At 40.5% G+C, this 19,344-nt stretch overlaps 2 protein-coding genes across 4 annotated transcripts in view; both read left to right on the forward strand.

Moving 5' to 3' along the window:
- Nucleotides 1–1,117: 1,117 nt before the first annotated feature.
- Nucleotides 1,118–3,379, forward strand: LOC101087401 (histone H2A.Z). The gene is made up of 5 exons (XM_023252911.2): nucleotides 1,118–1,275; nucleotides 1,710–1,787; nucleotides 2,072–2,185; nucleotides 2,537–2,666; nucleotides 2,940–3,379. Exons 1-5 carry the CDS (start codon nucleotides 1,273–1,275, stop codon nucleotides 2,999–3,001), a joined length of 387 nt encoding a protein of 128 aa, XP_023108679.1. The 5' UTR covers nucleotides 1,118–1,272; the 3' UTR covers nucleotides 3,002–3,379.
- A 1,594-nt stretch (nucleotides 3,380–4,973) lies between these two features.
- The window catches only part of DNAJB14 (DnaJ heat shock protein family (Hsp40) member B14), a 46,257-nt gene continuing 31,886 nt past the window's right edge, over nucleotides 4,974–19,344 (forward strand). For 2 of the 3 annotated variants that reach the window (XM_023252912.2, XM_045056053.1), the window contains exon 1: nucleotides 4,974–5,109. In XM_023252912.2, coding sequence (XP_023108680.1) covers nucleotides 4,977–5,109 — 133 coding nt within the window. In that variant the 5' untranslated portion in view covers nucleotides 4,974–4,976. The remainder of the gene's footprint in view (nucleotides 5,110–19,344) is intronic. The other variant, XM_023252913.2, reaches the window with a different exon arrangement.

Raw genomic sequence — 19,344 nt, forward strand, 5'->3', positions numbered from 1 at the left:
AGGTGTTATTAATCTATTAGTTGGAAGACTAAGTAGCTGGCATTACGATAGTACTCTGTGTACAGGACTATTTTTTAAGCCCACCATTTGCAATTGATTACATGGACCATCTGTAACTGTCTGTGAATCATGTTAGAAGTTACCCCACTGACATTTATCGAACATTTGTCATGTAGCAAAATGTTTTGTATAGAAAAGTTGACACATAATGGCTTTCAGGTTTCACTAAATTAACTTCAGATTCCAGGCTATAGGTACAACCCATTGATGTGTAGTATCCAGAAAAATATGGCTTATGATTCGATTAAAGAATACGGCCTCACTCCAAGCCCTCTGTGCGTAGACCAAAAGGTCTTTTGTTGACACCGAGGTGACTTTGCTCCTCCGTTTGTTCCCCTGGAAGTATCTCGTGGGGGGTGGGGGGAGCTTCAAAAGTGGTGAGGAAAGAAAACGTGGGAGATACAGCTAAAAATGACGTGGGAGTAGCGGGTCGTGATCGGTCGGAGGCAGGGTATTTGCCCAGGGGGAAGAAACGCGAAATATCTGTTTAGCTTCTGGTTCACTGAGGAGTGGGGGCTACTCTCGCTCGACGCGTACGCGCCACCTGTCAGACCAGAGAAGACGCTGGGGATGGAGAGGGGGGTGGGGAAGAGGGTGCCCCGGGCCCCGGAAAAAGGCGGCCGGCGGGTCTCGTCCTTCGAAGCGCTCCAGTCCGGATGGTAGGGCGGTTAGGGAGGGGGAAAAGAGGGCGAGCTAGACCCGGAGGCCACAACGCGTAACCTGGAGATCAGGTTGGGAGACTGGGGGCGCTACCCCGCGCCCCTCCCCTGAGCCTCTCAGCTCCTCCTCCCAGACACGTGACCACAGCCGGCGGGTCTCCTCGCTCCCGCTGGGTAGCTCGCTCTGTTTCTTCCCTCCCGCCGCCTTGCCCTTCTTCTCCTCGGTTCCCATCCCTCCGCCCTCCCCCCACCTCCTTCCCCACGCCCCAATAGCGACTCGAGCTGCGAAGTGCCCGCCCCTCCGCCCTATTCTTCGTTTGTTCATTGGCTGAGGCCTCAAGGACGCGTCCCGAGGGCGGGTGGCAGCCATTGGTGGGATGAGCAATCCGAGTTCCCGGATGAGGGAACATTCTGCAGTATAAAGGGAGCGGGGAAGGCGGGAGACAGCGCAGTTTGAATCGCGGTGCGACGAAGGAGTAGGCGGTGGGATCTCGCTGGCTATCTGACTAGTCTTTTCTCTGCCTTGCTTGTTTGAGCTTCAGCAGAATTCGAAATGGTAAACTTCGCGGAAGCGCTCGCAGACTCCGCGGGTTTTTGCCGATGGGAGAAAAACCCGTTACACACGGGAGATGGGGGTGAAGTGGCGACGGTTGGGAACGCGCGGAGACAGGATTTGGAAGAGCGGGGGGGAGGTGTTTTGTCGGCGGCGAGCGGAGCAGCCTCCGATCTCGCGGCGGGCGGCGACGGTTGGGTGGCGCGCGCAGCGCCGCTGGGGGCCGGCGGGCGGACGGAGGCGCGCGGCCGCGGCGGGCGCGCAGCGGGGGGCGGGCGGGCGGGGTCGCCCTTGCAGCGCGCGGCTGGCCGGAGACCCCGGCTGGGCACGGGGCCGCGCTCGCGCCTGGGCCGCGCCGCGGTGGGGGAGGGGCACGCCGCCCTGGTAATCCTATATTCCCCGTTCCTTCTTCGCTCGCGGGCGTGTGCGCGCCGCAGGCTGGCGGTAAGGCTGGGAAGGACTCCGGAAAGGCCAAGACAAAGGCGGTTTCCCGCTCGCAGAGAGCCGGCTTGCAGGTCAGTGGTGGTTCGTGCAGTCCGGGAGCCGTGGTGTTTTTCTTTACTCCTCTTTTCTTGTTTATCTTCGGTCTAGACGGGCGTTTCGTCTTTGCGTGGGTGATGCGGTGTCGCGACTTGGTTTGCCGATACGATAAATATCGAAGGGGGGGGCGATCACGTGTGTCGATGCTGGGGCGCGTTGCTGCACCAGCGTCCATACCCCTTGCTTTGGCGCGCGTGTAATATTACCATCTTGGACGCTAACATCTTTGTGCATTTATGTTTGTGTGCTTAAAATTAAGTTCCCGGTGGGCCGTATTCATCGACACCTGAAATCTAGGACGACCAGTCATGGACGTGTGGGCGCGACTGCCGCTGTGTACAGCGCAGCCATCCTGGAGTACCTCACCGCAGAGGTAAATGGGTGTACGCTTTATAATCTGGAAAAGGTTTGGGGGGGTTGGGGGTGGCGACGAGAGGGAAGGAGGAAAGTGATGCAAGAAAAACTCCCAGGCTCTAAACGCGGCAAGAAGCTTCTGAGAACGCTAGAGGGGGCTGGTGTTCATTACGAGAGCCTACTGAGCTTGGTTGAGTTTGCTGCTCTTGGAAATAAAATTGCGTGCCCCCTTTTCAAGTGTTGCCATTCAGGTAGGTAGTGGAGGAAGGCGACATTTGGTAGATGTATCTCCGTGAAGATTCGATTCTACCCCTTGGGCATTGGTCTTTAAGGAAAGTTGGAAGGAGATTGATCAGAATCTCCCTTGTAGGTACTTGAATTGGCAGGAAATGCATCAAAAGACTTGAAGGTAAAGCGTATTACTCCTCGTCACTTGCAACTTGCTATTCGTGGAGATGAGGAATTGGATTCTCTCATCAAGGCTACAATTGCTGGTGGTGGTATGTAAATACTAAATTTTATTCCTTTGGAGAAAACATTCTTCAGTTCTTAGTAGTAATTTCTAGTCCAGAAGTACTATTTTCACTGATCTTCAGTGTGGTTGCATCATGAAATTTGGTTTATGTATATAACTGAATGAGTTTTTACATACTTGAGCTGTACATGTAAAGACACCTTCCAAGTTAAATGTCAGACTGTCTTGTTTTTAAGTATGGTGTGATTTTTAAAATGTGTATATTAAAAAGTGGAATTAATCCCTGTCCCTTTCCTAGGTGTCATTCCACACATCCACAAATCTCTGATTGGGAAGAAAGGACAACAGAAGACTGTTTAAAGGATGCCTGGATTCCTTATTATCTCAGGACTCTAAATACTCTTAACAGCTGTCCAGTGTTGGTGATTCCAGTGGACTGTATCTCTGTGAAAAACACAATTTTGCCTTTTTGTAATTCTATTTGAGCAAGTTGGAAGTTTAATTAGCTTTCCAACCAACCAAATTTCTGCATTCGAGTCTTAACCATATTTAAGTGTTACTGTGGCTTCAAAGAAGCTATTGATTCTGAAGTAGTGGGTTTTGATTGAGTTGACTGTTTTTAAAAAACTGTTTGGATTTTAATTGTGATGCAGAAGTTATAGTAACAAACATTTGGTTTTGTACAGACATTATTTCCACTCCAGTGGATAAGCTCAATAAAGGTCATATCCCAAACTAGTTGCGTTTTAAATTTGCTTGATTGCAATAGGAATTCCTTTTTTTTTTTTTTTGAGTAGGTATCTCATACAACAGTAACCTAAGCATATTTCTTTTCTTGAAATTGAACTTGTAGATCAACCAAGTCAGAAGACCCAAGTATAATTTTTTTTAATGTTACGTAATGAGCTATTAAAATTTTTTAAAAAGCCAGAAGCTGGAATGGGCCAAGTTGCTGCTGCTTAGGCTAAGCTTGACCGTCCCAGTTCAGATTGGCTGTGCCTGCTTTATGTGATGTCATTTCCCTGGTGGGCTCTTGCTGTGGTGGATATGGGGAAGGAGAGGGCAGGTAAAGGAGGAAGTCCTGTGTTACAGCTACCTCCACAGAGCGAACTTTCAGTTTAGACTTTGAAACGTGTTTTCTTATGCTACAGTGTTTTGAAGTCTACTTGAATTAAATTTTCAGTAGTTAACCCTTTGGGAGGCCATGCTATTCCCATTCTTAAGTATTTCTTTTTAAGTCCTGAGTTAGGTGTTTATTTGCATGCAAACAATAGCTTGAGTATTATTTTGGTTGAGTTGAATGGCTCATTTTGATACTTGCTTTGTGAGCAGTCCCTAATTTTTTTTTTTTTTTCTTATTTGGAGGACATTACCAAGCAATAAGTAAGTGGTCCCTTTCCCCCCTTCAAAGAGACCAACATGACATGGTTCAGCATTTAACGAGGAAATGTCCTGAAAATGGGAGAGAGGAGAAAACCCAACAAGTAGTTTATTTCTCTGATGGTAACACATTAAAAAGGTGGCTCCCGCCTTGTTTGGGTCATAAAGGATGAGGATTTGGGCTTTTCACGAGAAAAATTTGCAAAAAGTACAAACAAAGTGTCCACACCTTCTGGATGTACTGAGAGACAATTTAATGGAATATGGGTCAGAAAAATGGTGTGTAGCTGAAATAAAACAACCCGTGGTTAGGACCAAACGAGGCTCTGATGCGCTTCTAAACACCTGTGCCGGAAGCGCTGCATAGGGACTGACAGCGCCGGTACTCACCTGACCGAAACCTCCCAAGGCTTAAGGGGGCCCAGAGGCGAGCCCTTCGATCCCTGGGAATTTTCCTGTAGGGAGCGTCCCCAGACTCTTCCGTCGCCCCGGCCGCCTGGAAGGCGGTTCCTGCCTGCGCCGGCCGCCCTGGGAGGTCAGGGGGCACGGCGCTGCCGAGGCGGGTGGCCGGGGCCCCTACCTCGGCGCAGTCCCCCGGCGGGCCGCGGGGCTGGTATCGCCCGCCTCCCCTCCCAACCCCGAAGTTGGTCGGCTCCGAGCCTGCCGGCGCAGCGCACGGACAGGCGAGTCCGCACCGACGTGCAGGCCCGGGAGCTCGGTCCGGGGGCCCGGAGGGATGCGACTCGCGTTGTAGCGGCCCGCGGGGGGCGGGGAGGCCGCCGTGAGGAGGCGGAGCCGAGAGCCCGCCAGTCCGCCGGGGCCGCCGCCACGGTCCTCTGCTCTCCTCCCCGCTCGCCACCGCACGCCCCCACCCCGGCCGGCTCGCCTCCATCGCGGCCGCGGCTTCCGTCCTCCGTAGCTGCGCCGCCGGAGGAAACGGAAGAAAGCGCAAGCCATGGAGGGGAACCGGGATGAGGCGGAGAAATGTGTCGAGATCGCCCGGGAGGCCCTGAACGCCGGCAACCGCGAGAAGGCCCAGCGCTTCCTGCAGAAGGCGGAGAAGCTCTACCCACTGCCCTCGGCCCGCGGTGAGGCCCTCGGTGTCCCTTCCCTACCTGCCGGGTCCCCAGGCCGCCGTGTAGCCCGCCCCCGCCCCCACCATCGCCCCTCCGGGAACCGGCGGGGGGCCCCCGGCCTGCCAGATCCCGCCTCAAGGCCCCCGGGGGGAGCATCCCGACACACCCCCGCCCCTGCCCCGACTGTCCCGGGCCGGGCCGGGCCGGGCCGGGCCGGGCCTGGGATGGGCTCCCGGAGATTCCCTCTGCACCAGCTTGCCTTCGAGATGCCGGCTCTCAGCTGACTGGCGAGTGTTGCCGGTACCCCGGTCCGTTTTGTAAAGACTAGCTTCATTCTCCTAGGAGATTTGTCCGTCTTACCTGAGTCGGGCGTTATATATGGATGTTTGGTTGTGTGGCCCCCCCTGCCAATGCATCCTCACCCCCAGATAAGGCCTAGGCCCCTAATGAGGTGAGGAATGGGGAACTCTAGTGGCTAACGTACAGGTCTCGGTTCCACCACCTCTGGGGTAGAACACTGTTTCCAAAGCAAACATTTCGAATACCTGAGATGACATTGCTTTTCCCTAGTCGAGAGTTTCTTTAGAAGAGAGGAGCACAAATTTGGCAAGAATCACGGTCAGCAATGTTTTCCTAAATAGTATCTGGTTTGGTAACACCATAATTCTCGATAAATGAGGCAAATCACTAAGGAATAGCGTACTGGACTGACTTTAGTGGAATTCGCTCTGTTCGTGTCCTGCTCTGCAGGCTTTAAAGTAATAACAATAGCCAGCATTTATTGAGCACTTACAAAGTGCCAGGACTTGTGCCTAGTGTTTTATATGAATTGTTTCATTTACTTCTCAATCCTATGTAGAGGTGAAATTCATTTGACCAGGTTTACCCATGTGTAAACAGACTTTTTGATGAATGAATGAATGAATGAATGAATGAATGAATGAAAGTATAAGCAAGGTCACAGAGTAATTAGTAGCAAAGTCATAATAGTACTTGAGCTTTCCAGCTGCAAAAATCCTTGAAATACTCTGCTCTATTTTCTTGCCAATAGGATACTGTTTCACTCGAGGTCCAAGGTATTTCCAGGTTAAAAAATTATTGATAAGTTCGAACTCGAGGCTGTTTTATTGTCTTCTCAATTTTTTTACATTGTTGAAGCCTTTGTATTCTTTGCTTTCCTCATTTTCTTTACATTCCTGTTGAATACTGTACCAGGGAGGACAGGAAAAGGAAGTGAAAGAAAAAGGAATTAATATTTTTTTAAGTGTGGTAAAAATACATAATAAAAGTAAGTACTTAACCATTTTTGAGTATACAGTTCAGTAGTATTAACCATTTTCATACTGCTGTGTAACAGATCTCCAGAAGTTTTTCATCTTACAGAGCTAAAATTCTGTGCCAATGAAAACAACTCCCCATTTTCTCTGCCTGCCAGCCCGTCACAACACCGTTCTTTATTTTTAAAACTTGACTAGATACCTTATATAAGTGAAATCATACAGTATTTGTCTTTTTTTGACTGCCTTATATCCCTTAGCATAGTGTCCTTTGAATACATGTTGTAGCATGTGATGTGATTTCCTTTTTTAAGGCTGTATAATATTTCATCGATACACACACACACACACACACACACACACACACACACACACACACACATTTTCATTATCCATTCATCCGCCAATAGACATTTAGGGTGTTTTTATATCTTAGTGTTGTGAATAATGCTGCTGTGAACATATGGGGGGGAAGTATCTCTCTTCAAGTTTTTCTTGCTTTCATTTCTTTCCGATATATACCCAGAAATGGGATTGCTTGATCATATTGGTAATTCTGTTTTTAATTTTTTGAAGAATTACTGTACTGTTTTCCGTAGCAGTTGCACCATTTTACATTCCCACCAGCAGTGAGCAAGAGTTCCAGTTTTTCTACATCGTCACCAAAATTTATTTTCTGTTTGTTTTTGATGTTAGCCATCTTAAAAAGTGTGAGGTGATATCTCATTGTGGTTTTGACTTGCATTTCTTTAATGATTAGTGATGTTGAGCATGTTTTTATGTTTGTTGGCTTGTTTATATCATCTTGGAGAAATGTCTATTCAAGTCCTTTGCCCGTTTTTTAATTGGGTTATTTGTTTTGTTGTTGAGTTGTAGGAGTTCCTTATATATTCTGGATGTTAACCTCTTATCAGATGTATGATTCACACACTGTTTTCTCCCATTCTAGTAGGAAATCTTATTGTGTCCTTTGATGTACAGAAGTTAAGTTTGATGTAGTCTCGTTTGTCTATTTTTGCTTTTATCGCCTGTGCTTTTGGTGTCGTATCCAAGAAATCATTTTCCAGAGTTAAAATTTTTGCGTACCGTATGGATACATGATTTCATTTTAGTCATTATCTAGGCCTAGAGGGACAGTTTTGACATTAAGCAAGTAACCCTTAAGACAATATCTTGGCATTTGAAAGCCCATCTCCTCCACCTACTAGTTTGTAACTTTAATCTGGGGCAAGTAGGATAACCTCGCTAGCCTTTGGCATTTTCATCTGCAAAATGGGGCAATAATGTACCAATTTCATAGGGCTGTTGTGAGGATTAAAAGAGTTAATACACATGGAAAGCATTTGACAGTAACCTCTCAGGTGGTTCAGTATCATTTCTATTTAACAAATGTGAGGCTCTGAGAAGTTTTAAATTTTTAGCCTGTCATTTTTATATAACCAATTTGAGGTTTTTGTTATTTGTTGAATGCTTCATTGAGAAACTTTATTCTTTGAGTGTTTGTTGTCATTGTTTTAAGTAAGCTCTCTGCCCAACTTGGGACTTGAGCTCACAAGCCTGAGGTCAAGAGTTGCATAATCTACCAACTGAGCCAGCCAGGAGCCCCTATCAGATAAGCAATTTGAATCAGTCTGCTAAAGGATACTGTAAGATCTCAAAGCACAACACAATTTTTGCTTTTAAAAACATGAATATAGAAAAAAATTAAGAAAAATAACGGTGAAAATTAGTGATACAATGCCTTGTAGAGACAGTATGTGATTACCAAGTAAAGTGATAGGTTACGGTTGTGGTGTAGTCTGAAAACCTTAGTTCAGATGCAGACTTTGCCTCTGACAGTTTTGTAACCTGGGACAAGTTACTTAGCATCTCTAAGCCTTGTTTAGTTATATGTGAAATGAAGATTTCATCACAGGGTCAATGTGAGCATTAGCTGAAATAAAGTTATGCACAAATACTTAGCAAAGTATATTTTACATAAAATGTTCTCAGAAGAGGTTTATTGGAATCATTTAAGAATTTAGGGGAGGGAAAGGTCTAGAACATTTGTGTAAGTCCTGAGAAAATATTTAATGTAGAAAGAAATTGCAGCTGTCAGTTAAAATGAAATTTTAAAATGTTATCCCTGAATTTCCCTTTGCTCAACTACTGTGAAACTCTTATAACTCAGAGTTTTGACTACAGGTTTCTCCGGATGTGTTTTCATACTAAGATAGATAAAGGAAAACATTGCATTTTGACTTCTGTTATTCTTATACAGTGAATGGGAAAATGTGAGACTAAACTCTAAGTAAATTCCAGAATTTTTATTCTCTTTACATTTTATTTTTGCCAGGTGAGCAGTCTGATTGATAAAACACTTTGAAAAATTGGCAAGAATTTTCCTTGAGGAAAAACTTGATCTTCAAATGGATCTAGGGCATTATTGCTTTCTATGTTTTTCATTGAAGATATTATTTTATGGATCATTTATTGCAGTGGACTTCTAAGTGAATTGAATTTTATAAATATCCAAATATTTTCATACTGTGAATTTATGTTCGAAAGGATTGATATGTAATGACTACTACATAGGAAATGTACATATTCTGGAAAAATAATTTCAGCAGGCAGAAAAGTAAATTACATTTTAGTTTCTTAAGCTGTATATTTGTTGAATTATTGATATATTTGGACTTGCACAGAGGGATACAATCTCACTGTTTTAATGCTTTACATTGCTATTTACTTAGCATTAACTTTAATGTTTCATACTAATTGGGGGGCAATTTTTAGTATAGATTTGTTTGAGGAGGGTTTTATTTGGAGAAAAGTATTTTGATTGTTTTTAAGAATTTCTTAGTAATTTGAACCAAATGGTGGCCTGCAACTTCAAAAAAGGCCATCCTGTGTCCGCTTTAATGAGTGGATAGCTCATGTGTGATTTGCAACATCTCTCGGCACTATAACAATTAAAATAGTCCTCTGTTTTTTCCTCATGTGAGAGATATGTGTATAGATTTTTCCTTTTTTTTGCTACGTTATTTTAAAATTTAAATCTAATAAAAAATTCAAAGTTCTGTTCCTCTTTTGTCACTTAAAATAGTAAAATAAAGCTTTTTAAACTGTCATTACACATCTGGAGTATTAGCCAACCTATTCCTTTTAAGGCAATTCCATTTTCTTTCTATTTCTGACTTAATTAAAATTTAGTGACAAGTACAGATTATACATTCAGAACAATTATTTCAGTAACATTGAGTTAAGTGTTATAAAATGATTTCCAAATTTCAGCTAATAGCCAACTGTTTCAGACAGTATAGTTAAGGAAAGAATACTAGGTTTGGTTTTGAACCTTAATTTAATAGTTGTGTGACCTTCATATGTGACTATCTTTTAGATCCTGAATTTCTTCATCTATAAAATGGGGGTACATTTATCCTAACAAAAAGGATCTTACAGTATCCTTTAGCAGACTGATTCAAATTGCTTATCTTTATCATCTATAAATTGGGGATACATTTATCCTTACGGAGTCCACACTTCTTTGTAGCTGGGGAGACCATGAAAAATAAGACAAAAAGCCCTTGTCCTCTTAGAGCTTGCATTCTAGAGGAATGAAATATAAAGTATCTGCTGTACTAATAGCAGCTCAATTCCTGTCATTCTCCTTTTCTTTGTGGAAACTTAGTTATTTCATCTGTAATTTTCACAGGATTATTATAAGGATAGTATGTTATTAAGTGCTGTAAGAATGTCATGTATTATTACTATGACAAAAGTATTTGGATACTGCCTCGGAGTCAACAGTATATTATTTATCTCTTTTCTGTCATTTTTAGTGACCTCGAGTACAAAATAATTGCTTTAAGTTAAGATTACTCTCCATTTATTTTTATTTTTATTAAAAAAATTTTTTTTAATGTTTATTTATTTTTGAGGCAGAGAGAGACAGAGCATGAACGGGGGAGAGTCAGAGAGAGAGGGAGACACAGAATCTGAAGCAGGCTCCAGGCTCTGAGCTGTCAGCACAGAGCCTGACACGGGGCTTGAACTCACAGACCGTGAGATCATGACCTGAGCTGAAGTCGGATGCTTAACCAACTGAGCCACCCAGGCACCCCAAGATTATTCTTCATTTAGATTCCATTATTCATTCCATGCTTAGTTAACATGTGGTTCTCCCTGTGTTGCTGCATTCTTTCCTTGTGCTGTGCTGTGTATATAGCTGTCCTTTTCCTAGATTAAAAAGTCCTTTGCCATCAGGAACCATTTTAATCTTTATTTATTTAGTTTTTTACCTCCTCAGTACCTGATAGTGTTTGTTTTGGCATATATAAGCCAGTATTTTCTGGAGTGATAACCTGTTTATTTAACTTTATTTCCTTCAATAAAGATGATTTGCTGAATAAGTAAATAAAAATCTTATAGCTGTAAGGCTTATCATGCTAATATATTCACAAATGAAGCTTTTCAATAATTGGGTAAGTGTGCAAAAATGTATATATAAAAATTGTCACTAGCAAAATTTGGAATGAGTATAAATGTTCATCAGTGGGAATTGATTAAATAAATCGCATTGGTCTCATATACTATGCACCTACTAAAAATGATAATATGCCTCAGTAATTTTCCACCCACTGATCCCTTCACCCTGCTTATTGGCCATAAATCCCCAGCAGTCTTTGCTGAATTTGGAGTTAAGCCTGATCACTCTCCTATTGCAATAGTCCTGCATAAGACCTTAAAAAAAAAAAAAAAAAAAAAGTGAACCAATATTTATTGCTATAAAATGAAACACAGGGATGCCTGTCAGTCTGTTAAGCATCCAACTTGGGCTCAGGTCATGATCTCACGGTTTGTGAGTTCAAGCCCTGCCTCCGGCCCTGTGCTGATAGCTCAGAGCCTGCGGCCTGCTTCAGATTCTGTGTCTCCCTCTCTTTGCCCCTCCCCTGCGTTCGCTCGCGCTCTCTGTGTCTCAAAAATATGTAGCAAAAAATAAAATGAAAAACATGATGTATTATAAATTAAATAAAGGTAAGCTATAAACGTAGATTATTCTAATTTTGTCTAAATAGGTATAAAAACTCGACAGTTAACTAGAGTAATTAGAGTTAAATATATCAGAATGGTTGAGTGATTTTTTTTTGTGTGTGGGGTTTATAAGTGATTTTTACTTTGTTATGTCTTTTTTGATGAGCTGAGAAACATTACTTTTATAATCACAAAAGCTGTTTCTAGTTTGTGAAGAGGAGGGAAAACATTTGTTTTTCAAATTATGTATTTTTATTTTTAGATTTAGCTAATTATGGACACTCTACATAACAGGTGTGCAGTAGAAACTTACGAAACACAAACATATCTTGGTTCTTCAATTTTGGATTATTTATGTAAACATTTTTAATATTGTTTATTTACTTTTTTATTTGTCTTTAATACGAAGTATACTTAAATTAAATGCAGATTCCATCAGGGGCACCTGGGTGACTCAGTTGATTAAGCATCCGACTTCAGCTCAGGTCATGATCTCCCAGTTCATGAGTTCAAGCCCTGTGTCAGGCTCTGTGCTGATAGCTTGGAGCCTGGAGCCTGCTTCGGATTCTGTGTCTCCCTCTCTCTCTGTCCCTCCTCCACTCAAACTCTGTCTCTCTCTCTCAAAAATAAACATTAAAAAAACTTTTAAAAACATGCAGGTTCCATCAAAACCCCAAAAGCAAAGCAATAGGTGTGGAAAGTGAAGGCATAAAATGATGTTGTATAGTTTTGAAAACAAAAGTGAATGTAGTCTGGTGTATGAGTACTGTATCTGCCCAACTAATTGCACATTATTGCAGATGAAATCTCATGTGATAGCTAAGAAAAATCAGATATGTTCTAAATTCTGACAGTATTTGAACTGAATCATATTACCTTCTCTGGCATTGGTTCCAGAGATTATTAATACAGAAAACCTTACTGATTCCATTTTTAAGATGCCAAAAGTGGATATTGAGACCCAGAGGTAATGGAACTTGTCCAAATTTTCACTCTTTGGAGTCAAAGGATGTTGGGTGTGAGGGCATTTACACGTGTAGCCATTGTTAAGCAGAGCCCCTATGCATGACATCGTAGAAAAATTTTCAGTATCATAAAACTGTTGAAAATAAAAAACAGTGGTGTGATCCTGCTTTAGCAATATTCAGCATCTATTAACATGGAAGGTGTCCAGAAACACACTGGAAGAGTATTTTTGTGCTAAGAAGGAAAGGGAATGTGCAGATAACGTCTAACTTGCATGCATAGGGACTTTTTGTCCACCTGTAAATACTAAACGCATAAAACCATTTTCATATCTGGCTCCACAAGTTTTAAAAAATAATTTCTTCATTTATTAGCTCAACTATTTCTATAAAGAGATATTTCCCCTTACCTCTCTTAGGGTTACACAGTAGTGTAGTTCATACAGGAAAGACCAGATAAGTGCTTGATTGCTTTTATTAGTTTTCAAGAAAAGGAGTTGGTTCCCTTTGTTTTCTCCAAAAGCAGCTAATTGGCACAGTTGACCCTAGAACAACATGGGTTTGAACTGTGTGGACCCATTAATCAGATTTTTTTTCGATAAATATAGGATAGTACTGTAAATGTATTTTCTCTTCCTTAATTTTCTTAGTAATGTTTTTTCTCTGGCTTTTTTTTTTTTGTAAGAATAAAGTATATAGTACATACAACATACAACATATATATTACTTAATTATTTATGTTATCGGTGAGGCTTCCTTCCAACCAGTAGTAGGGTATTAGTAGTTACGTTTTCAGAGAGTCAAAGTTACACAGGGTTTGTTTTTTTTTTTTTTTAAGTTTATTTATTTATTTTGAGAAAGAGAGAGAGAGCACGAGTGCAAGTGGGAGAGGGGCAGAGAGAGAGAATCCCAAGCAGGCTCCACGCTGTCAGTGCAGGGCCCGACTTGGGGTTCAAACTCACAAACCCAACCTAAAAATCGTGAGGTCATGGCCTGAGCTGAAATCAAGAGTCAGATGCTTAAATGACTGAGCCGATCAGGCGCCCCTATGCAGGTATTTTTAACTGCACGAGGATTGGTGCCCCTAACTGCTGGGTTGTTCAAGGGTCAGCTGTATTTCTTAGGTCCTTGGCCAGTAGGGAGCCCCTTTAGATTAGCTCCTGAGTATAGATTCCCAATAGTCTTTAATAGTTTTTATGCTGTTTGGTATAGCAATGTTTCAGTCTCTTCTTATACTTTTTCTGTAATAGATCTGGAATCAGTTATATCTCCAAAAGCCCTTATTTCTTTTAGTGGAAAATGGTGTTTCAACATTACAAGCTGGCACTAAGGATGCTGTAGCTACCAGATTGTTCAGTGTTTCTGGGCCATTTCAGTGTACAGACTAGGAAATAACTTTTTTTTATTTTTAAATTAAATTTTATTTTTTTTAAATTTTTTTAACGTTTATTTATTTTTGAGACGGAGAGAGAGACAGAGCATGACCGGGGGAGGGTCAGAGAGAGAGAGGGAGACACAGAATCCGAAGCAGGCTCCAGGCTCTGAGCCGTCAGCACAGAGCCCGACGCGGGGCTCGAACTCACGGACTGCTAGATCATAACTTTTTTTTTAAACTAAAACAGCTTATGAGTTTATGCTGTTACTTGTCATTCAAATTAAGCACTTTGGCATGTTAAACTTCTCTAGACTGTCTTTCTTTATCTCTTTCTTTATTTCTTTCTCTTTCTTTCTTCCTCCCTCCCTCCCCCCCTCCTTCCTTCCTTCCTTCCTTCCTTCCTTCCTTCCTTCCTTCCTTCCTTCCTTCCTTCCTTCCATTTCTATCTCTTTTTTTCCACAATGGTAATACTTGTTTTCAAGGCCATGGCAAATGATAGAATGTGTCATGATTATTTTTTTGCTTTCGGCTACATCATATATATAATAGTTTCAGAATAGCATTACCAACACTACTCCACTAATACAATTATTGAAGACAGGTAAATTGTTTTGCATATACTCTCCCCATTTTAAGTTTTTTTTTTTTTTTAATTTTGAAATAATTAAAAATTTCTAGAAAAGTCACAAGAGTATTATAGACTTCCCTTGTGTATTTCACCCAGGCTTCCTATTTGATAAAACTTAACTACGTTTGCTTTATCATGCCCTTCCTTTGTTCTTCCCAGCTATCTCCCCCCTCCCCACGCATATAGGCACAATTTGTTCTGACTATATTTTTTCCTGAACCAATTAAAAGTAAGTTGTGGACATGATGTCCTGTTACTCCTCAGTAATTCAATGTATATTTTCTAAGGCAAGGACACTCTTACATAACCACAGAATAACCATCAAATTAATGACTGAGCTACCCAAATGCCCCTGGTTAATGCTAATTTTGATCACTTGTTTGAGTTGGTGATTGTCAGGTTTCTCTATTTGAAACTTCTCTTTCTTTTCCCCTTTGTAATTACTAAATATTTTATAGGAAAATACTTTGAAACTGTGTAAATGTCCTGTCCCCCAGCAAACTCTCACCAACTCCTTTTAGCATCCATTGATGAGTGTTTCCTTAGTGTCTTATGGTTGTCAAATGGTAGTTTTCTAATTCTGTCATTCTTTCTATAATTTATTAGTTGACATCAATTTTACTTATTAGTTTGGATTCATGGTTTCTTATTTAATCCATTACTATCATTTTTAATTTCGGCAGAAGGAACCCCTTCAAGCTGACTCCTGTGTCTTTTTGACATGCCTTCGTCATTCCTTGAGCTTCCTTACTTTCTGGCACAAAAAAATTTTCAGGCTCACTTTTTATTTTATTGCCCTGGGAATCAGCTATTTCTCCAAGGAGCTCTAATTATTTTTAGTGGACAATGGTACTTGGAAACTAAGATATACACACTAGATAGACTCCTTGCTACAAAGATGTCATTGCTTTTAGATCCTCTCAGTAGACAGAGGTAGGAAATACATGTTTGTATGAATATATGTACGTGCATGTAAATCTCTGTGTTATATGTGTTTGTATGTGGGCATATGCACATTTATAGTAATTTAATCTTTATTAATTTTGATACTTGTTTAAGACTCCCAAGCCTGCCTTTGCAGTCCACCAGAGTTCATTTTAGCCTTCTCCATTTCTATATTTGTAATTCCATTCTCTGACAGTGAGAAATGTGGCTCCTGTTATCTTCAGTATACTTATTTGTTCATTTTCCCCTATATTTAATGAGTTGCCTCCTTAACCCCTTTGGGGCAGGCCCTATCAATCTCAGCCATGTTTTTGGCTATACTTGCTTCTTGATTCCAATAAACTTCCTTTGTCCCGGCTTCAGCTGCCAAATGGTAGAGAAGGGAAGGGAAGAGAAGACCAATAATTTGTTTTTTCAAGTAAGAAAGCTGTTCAGTTGATTTTACTAGAATATATTTGGGTGTTGGTTATTTTGGGTCACATATTCTTGAATATGTGATTTGCCCTTTCAGTCAGTTAAGCATCCAACCCTGGATGCTGGCTCAGGTCATAATATCACAGTTCGTGGGACTGAGCCCTGCGTTGGGCTCTGTTGCTGACAGCACAGAGCCTGCTTAGGATTCTCTCTCCTCCCCTCTCTCTCCCCCGCTCACTCTTGCTCTCTGTCTCTCAAAATAAATAAATAAACATTAAAAAATAAAGTAAGATAAACTCTTACAGGCATAGAAACTCCACGGTCACTGCAAACTCTCAAAACTAGTCAGTGAAAAATCTCGTCCAGAGCAAAGCCATACTGAGAACCTGATGGGAACAGGACCCAACTGAAGAGAGCAGGGGCAATAGAAGAAATGAGTAATTCCAGATAAAGAGGGGAAAGAGAAAGGAGTGAAGAGATCTTATATAGCAAGGAGCCATATTTTCAAACATTACCCAAAAACTGGAGAAGGATCTCTGTGTATTTAGAAAAGCTAACTACCCTAACATAAAAATGACTTTAAAAAATGAGTATTAAAAAAGATAGAACTGAAACTTGATACAAAGTTATTGTGAGAAAAAAAAAGCAAATAGGAATAAAATAAATCTCTAAAGACAAAGAAAATACACCACAAAGACTTGCCAACAAAACAGGTAAACACTATACACCAGTACTTCAAAACAAGCTGAAAAGACTAAAAAGTTACAAACAATACGAAAGTACACCATAAATTAGAATTAGAACTGCCAAAATTATTCATTCAGAGCTTAGATGATAAAACTCAGGAAAGAATAAGAATGAAAAGAAAAAAATCAATTCAAAAAAGAAGACTAGAAGAAAAATTAATGAACTACACTTAATGTTGTGTAAGCAAAAGAGAGTATTAAAAGGAGGAAAAATTTTAAATTAAAAAAAAATAGAAAAAATGGCAAATACTGAAAACAGTTAAAGGACATCCAACAAACATATAATAGGAGTCCTGAGAAACAGAAAAATAAAGCAAGGGAATAAAACCAATAAAACAATAATTAGAGAAAACGTTTCTGATAAAAAAATCTAAAACCATAAATGAAAGGTGCCCCATATGCCTGTAGGAGTTTAGTGTTGGTCCTGTCACTCATATGCTACTATAGTGAGCAAAACTCATTCTTTTTACATGCTTTCCTCAGTTTTGTCTTATGTGTTGTAATATAGAAAGTCCCTGTAGGTTATTTTGGAGTTCTTTTGTTCTGTGGACTAGCAAATGTCCTGTTAACACCAATGGCAAAACCCACATAGATCTTGTAGCTGTTGGTGGTTCGTCCCTCCCTTCTGGTATTTGGGGATTTTGTGTATGAGGTTTTGATTTTGCTATCTAATTGCGCAGACTTTATGAGGGAATTGGCAGAGATTTAAAATTTTTAGCTGCTGTCACATCCTTCTTCCCAGAATTCTCACAAAATTTTTCACATTTAAAAGTTGTGAACCCCTAATCTCTAGACCATGCTGGCTTCTGCACTCAGTGTTAACATTATAATGCATTAAATACAAACTAAACTATGGTTAACAATTAACTATATAACATGTGTTACACTTATCTTGTTAGTAACTAATAGGTTGGTGTCTGAGAACTTTTTTGTATTGTCTAAAGCTAGATATTATAAAAACTGAATTTCTTATGTATTTACTCTTGAATGCATTAACTAGGGAAAAGATACGTTGAAAGAAGTACTCATATATAAAAAATATAAATAGGGGCGCCTGGGTGGCTCAGTCGGTTAAGTGTCTGACTTCAGCTCAGGTCATGATCTCCCAGTTTGTGAGTTCGAGCCCCATGTTGGTCTCTGTGCTCATAGCTCAGAGCCTGGAGCCCGTTTCGGATTCTGTGTCTTCTCTCTCTCTGCCCGTCACCCCACTCACACTCTATTTCTTCTTAAAAAAAATCTATCTATCTACATAGATATATAGATATATATATATATGTGTGTGTGTGTATATATATATGAATAAAATAAAACATAAAACAACTATATGTTTGCAACTTGCCAACACTGATGGAATCTTTAAATATATATATATAATTTTATATAAATTTATATATATGTATATAAATAAGACAGCTTTATTGAGATATAATTCACATATCCTACAATTAATTCATTTAAAGCATACCATTTCAGGGCTCCTGGGTGGCTCAGTTAAGTGTCTGACTCTTGGTTTCAGCTCAGGTCATGATCTCATGGTTCATGGGTTCGAGCCCTGTGTCAGGGTCTGCTCTGACAGTGCGGAGCCTGCTTGGGATTCTCTCTCCCTCTGCCTCTGTCCCTCCCATGCTCTCTTTCTCTTTCTCTCCTCTCAAAATAAATAAATTTTAAAAACGTGTTATTAAAAAAAATAAGGTATACCATTCAGTGGGTTTTAGTACATTCATAATTGTGCAGTCATTACAGCAAACAATTTTAGAACAATTTTTCACCACGAAAAGAAACCCTCTACTCATTAGTAGTCAGTCCTCATTTCTTTTTTTTTTTTAATTTTTTTTTTAACATTTATTCATTTTTGAGAGTGAGAGAGACAGAGCATGAGAGGGGGAGGGGCAGAGAGAGAGGGAGACACAGAATCAGAAGCAGGCTCCACGCTCTTAGCTGTCAACACAGAGCCTGACGCGGGACTTGAACTCACAGACTATGAGATCATGACCCGAGCTGAAGTTGTACGCTTAACCAACTGAGCCACCCAGGCACCCCAGTCAGTCCTCATTTCTCCCTGATTCCACCCTTTTCTCCCCACTAGCCCTTGGCAATGACTAATCTACTTTCTATCTCTATACATTTGCCTATTGTATACATTTCATATAAATAAAATCATACAATATTTGTGACTGGCTTCTTTCACTTTCATCTATGTTGTAGCATATATCAGTACTTCATTTCTTTTTATTGCTGAATAATATTCCATTATATTGATGTATCGCATTTTATTTATCCATTCATCAATTAATGAACATTTGGATTATTTCCAATATTTTTCTATTATGAACAATGCTGTTATGAACATTTGTGAGCCAGTTTTTGTGTAGATGTATGTTTTTATTTCTCTTGGGTATACGTCTTTTGTAGAACGCATGATTTTGCATGATTTCATAAATAGGTTCTCCCTTTCTGTGGATTATCTTTTTACTTTATTGATAGTATTATTTAAAGGGATAGAGTTCTTAATTTTGATGAAGTTTGTTTTCTCTTGTTTTCCTTTTGTCACATGTACTTTTATCTAAAAATGTTTTGCCTGAATCAAGGTCATAAAGACATACTCCTATATTTTCTTCTGACAGTTCTATAGTTTTAACCCTTACAGTTAGGTATGTGATCTATTTTAAGCTAATTTTTGTATATGGTGTGACAAAGGGATCCAAATTCATTTTTTTGCATGTGGACATTCAGTTGTCCCAACTCCATTTGTTAACCCACATGTTCTGATAAGTAGTATGTTCATTTTTGTTCAATTCTATTTTTTCATTTCTATTATGATTCTTTGATACATGAGTTGTCTCAATTTTTTTTCTAACCCATTTGTGATTTTGCTGCTTAAATT

This window comes from Felis catus, chromosome B1, assembly GCF_018350175.1.
Source record: "Felis catus isolate Fca126 chromosome B1, F.catus_Fca126_mat1.0, whole genome shotgun sequence".
Taxonomy (NCBI): domain Eukaryota; kingdom Metazoa; phylum Chordata; class Mammalia; order Carnivora; family Felidae; genus Felis; species Felis catus.

Coding starts and splice junctions, on each gene's coding strand:
- LOC101087401 (XM_023252911.2), top strand. Junction 1,788..2,071: donor CGCAGAGAGCCGGCTTGCAG/GTCAGTGGTGGT, acceptor CTTAAAATTAAG/TTCCCGGTGGGCCGTATTCA. Junction 2,667..2,939: donor GGCTACAATTGCTGGTGGTG/GTATGTAAATAC, acceptor TCCCTTTCCTAG/GTGTCATTCCACACATCCAC.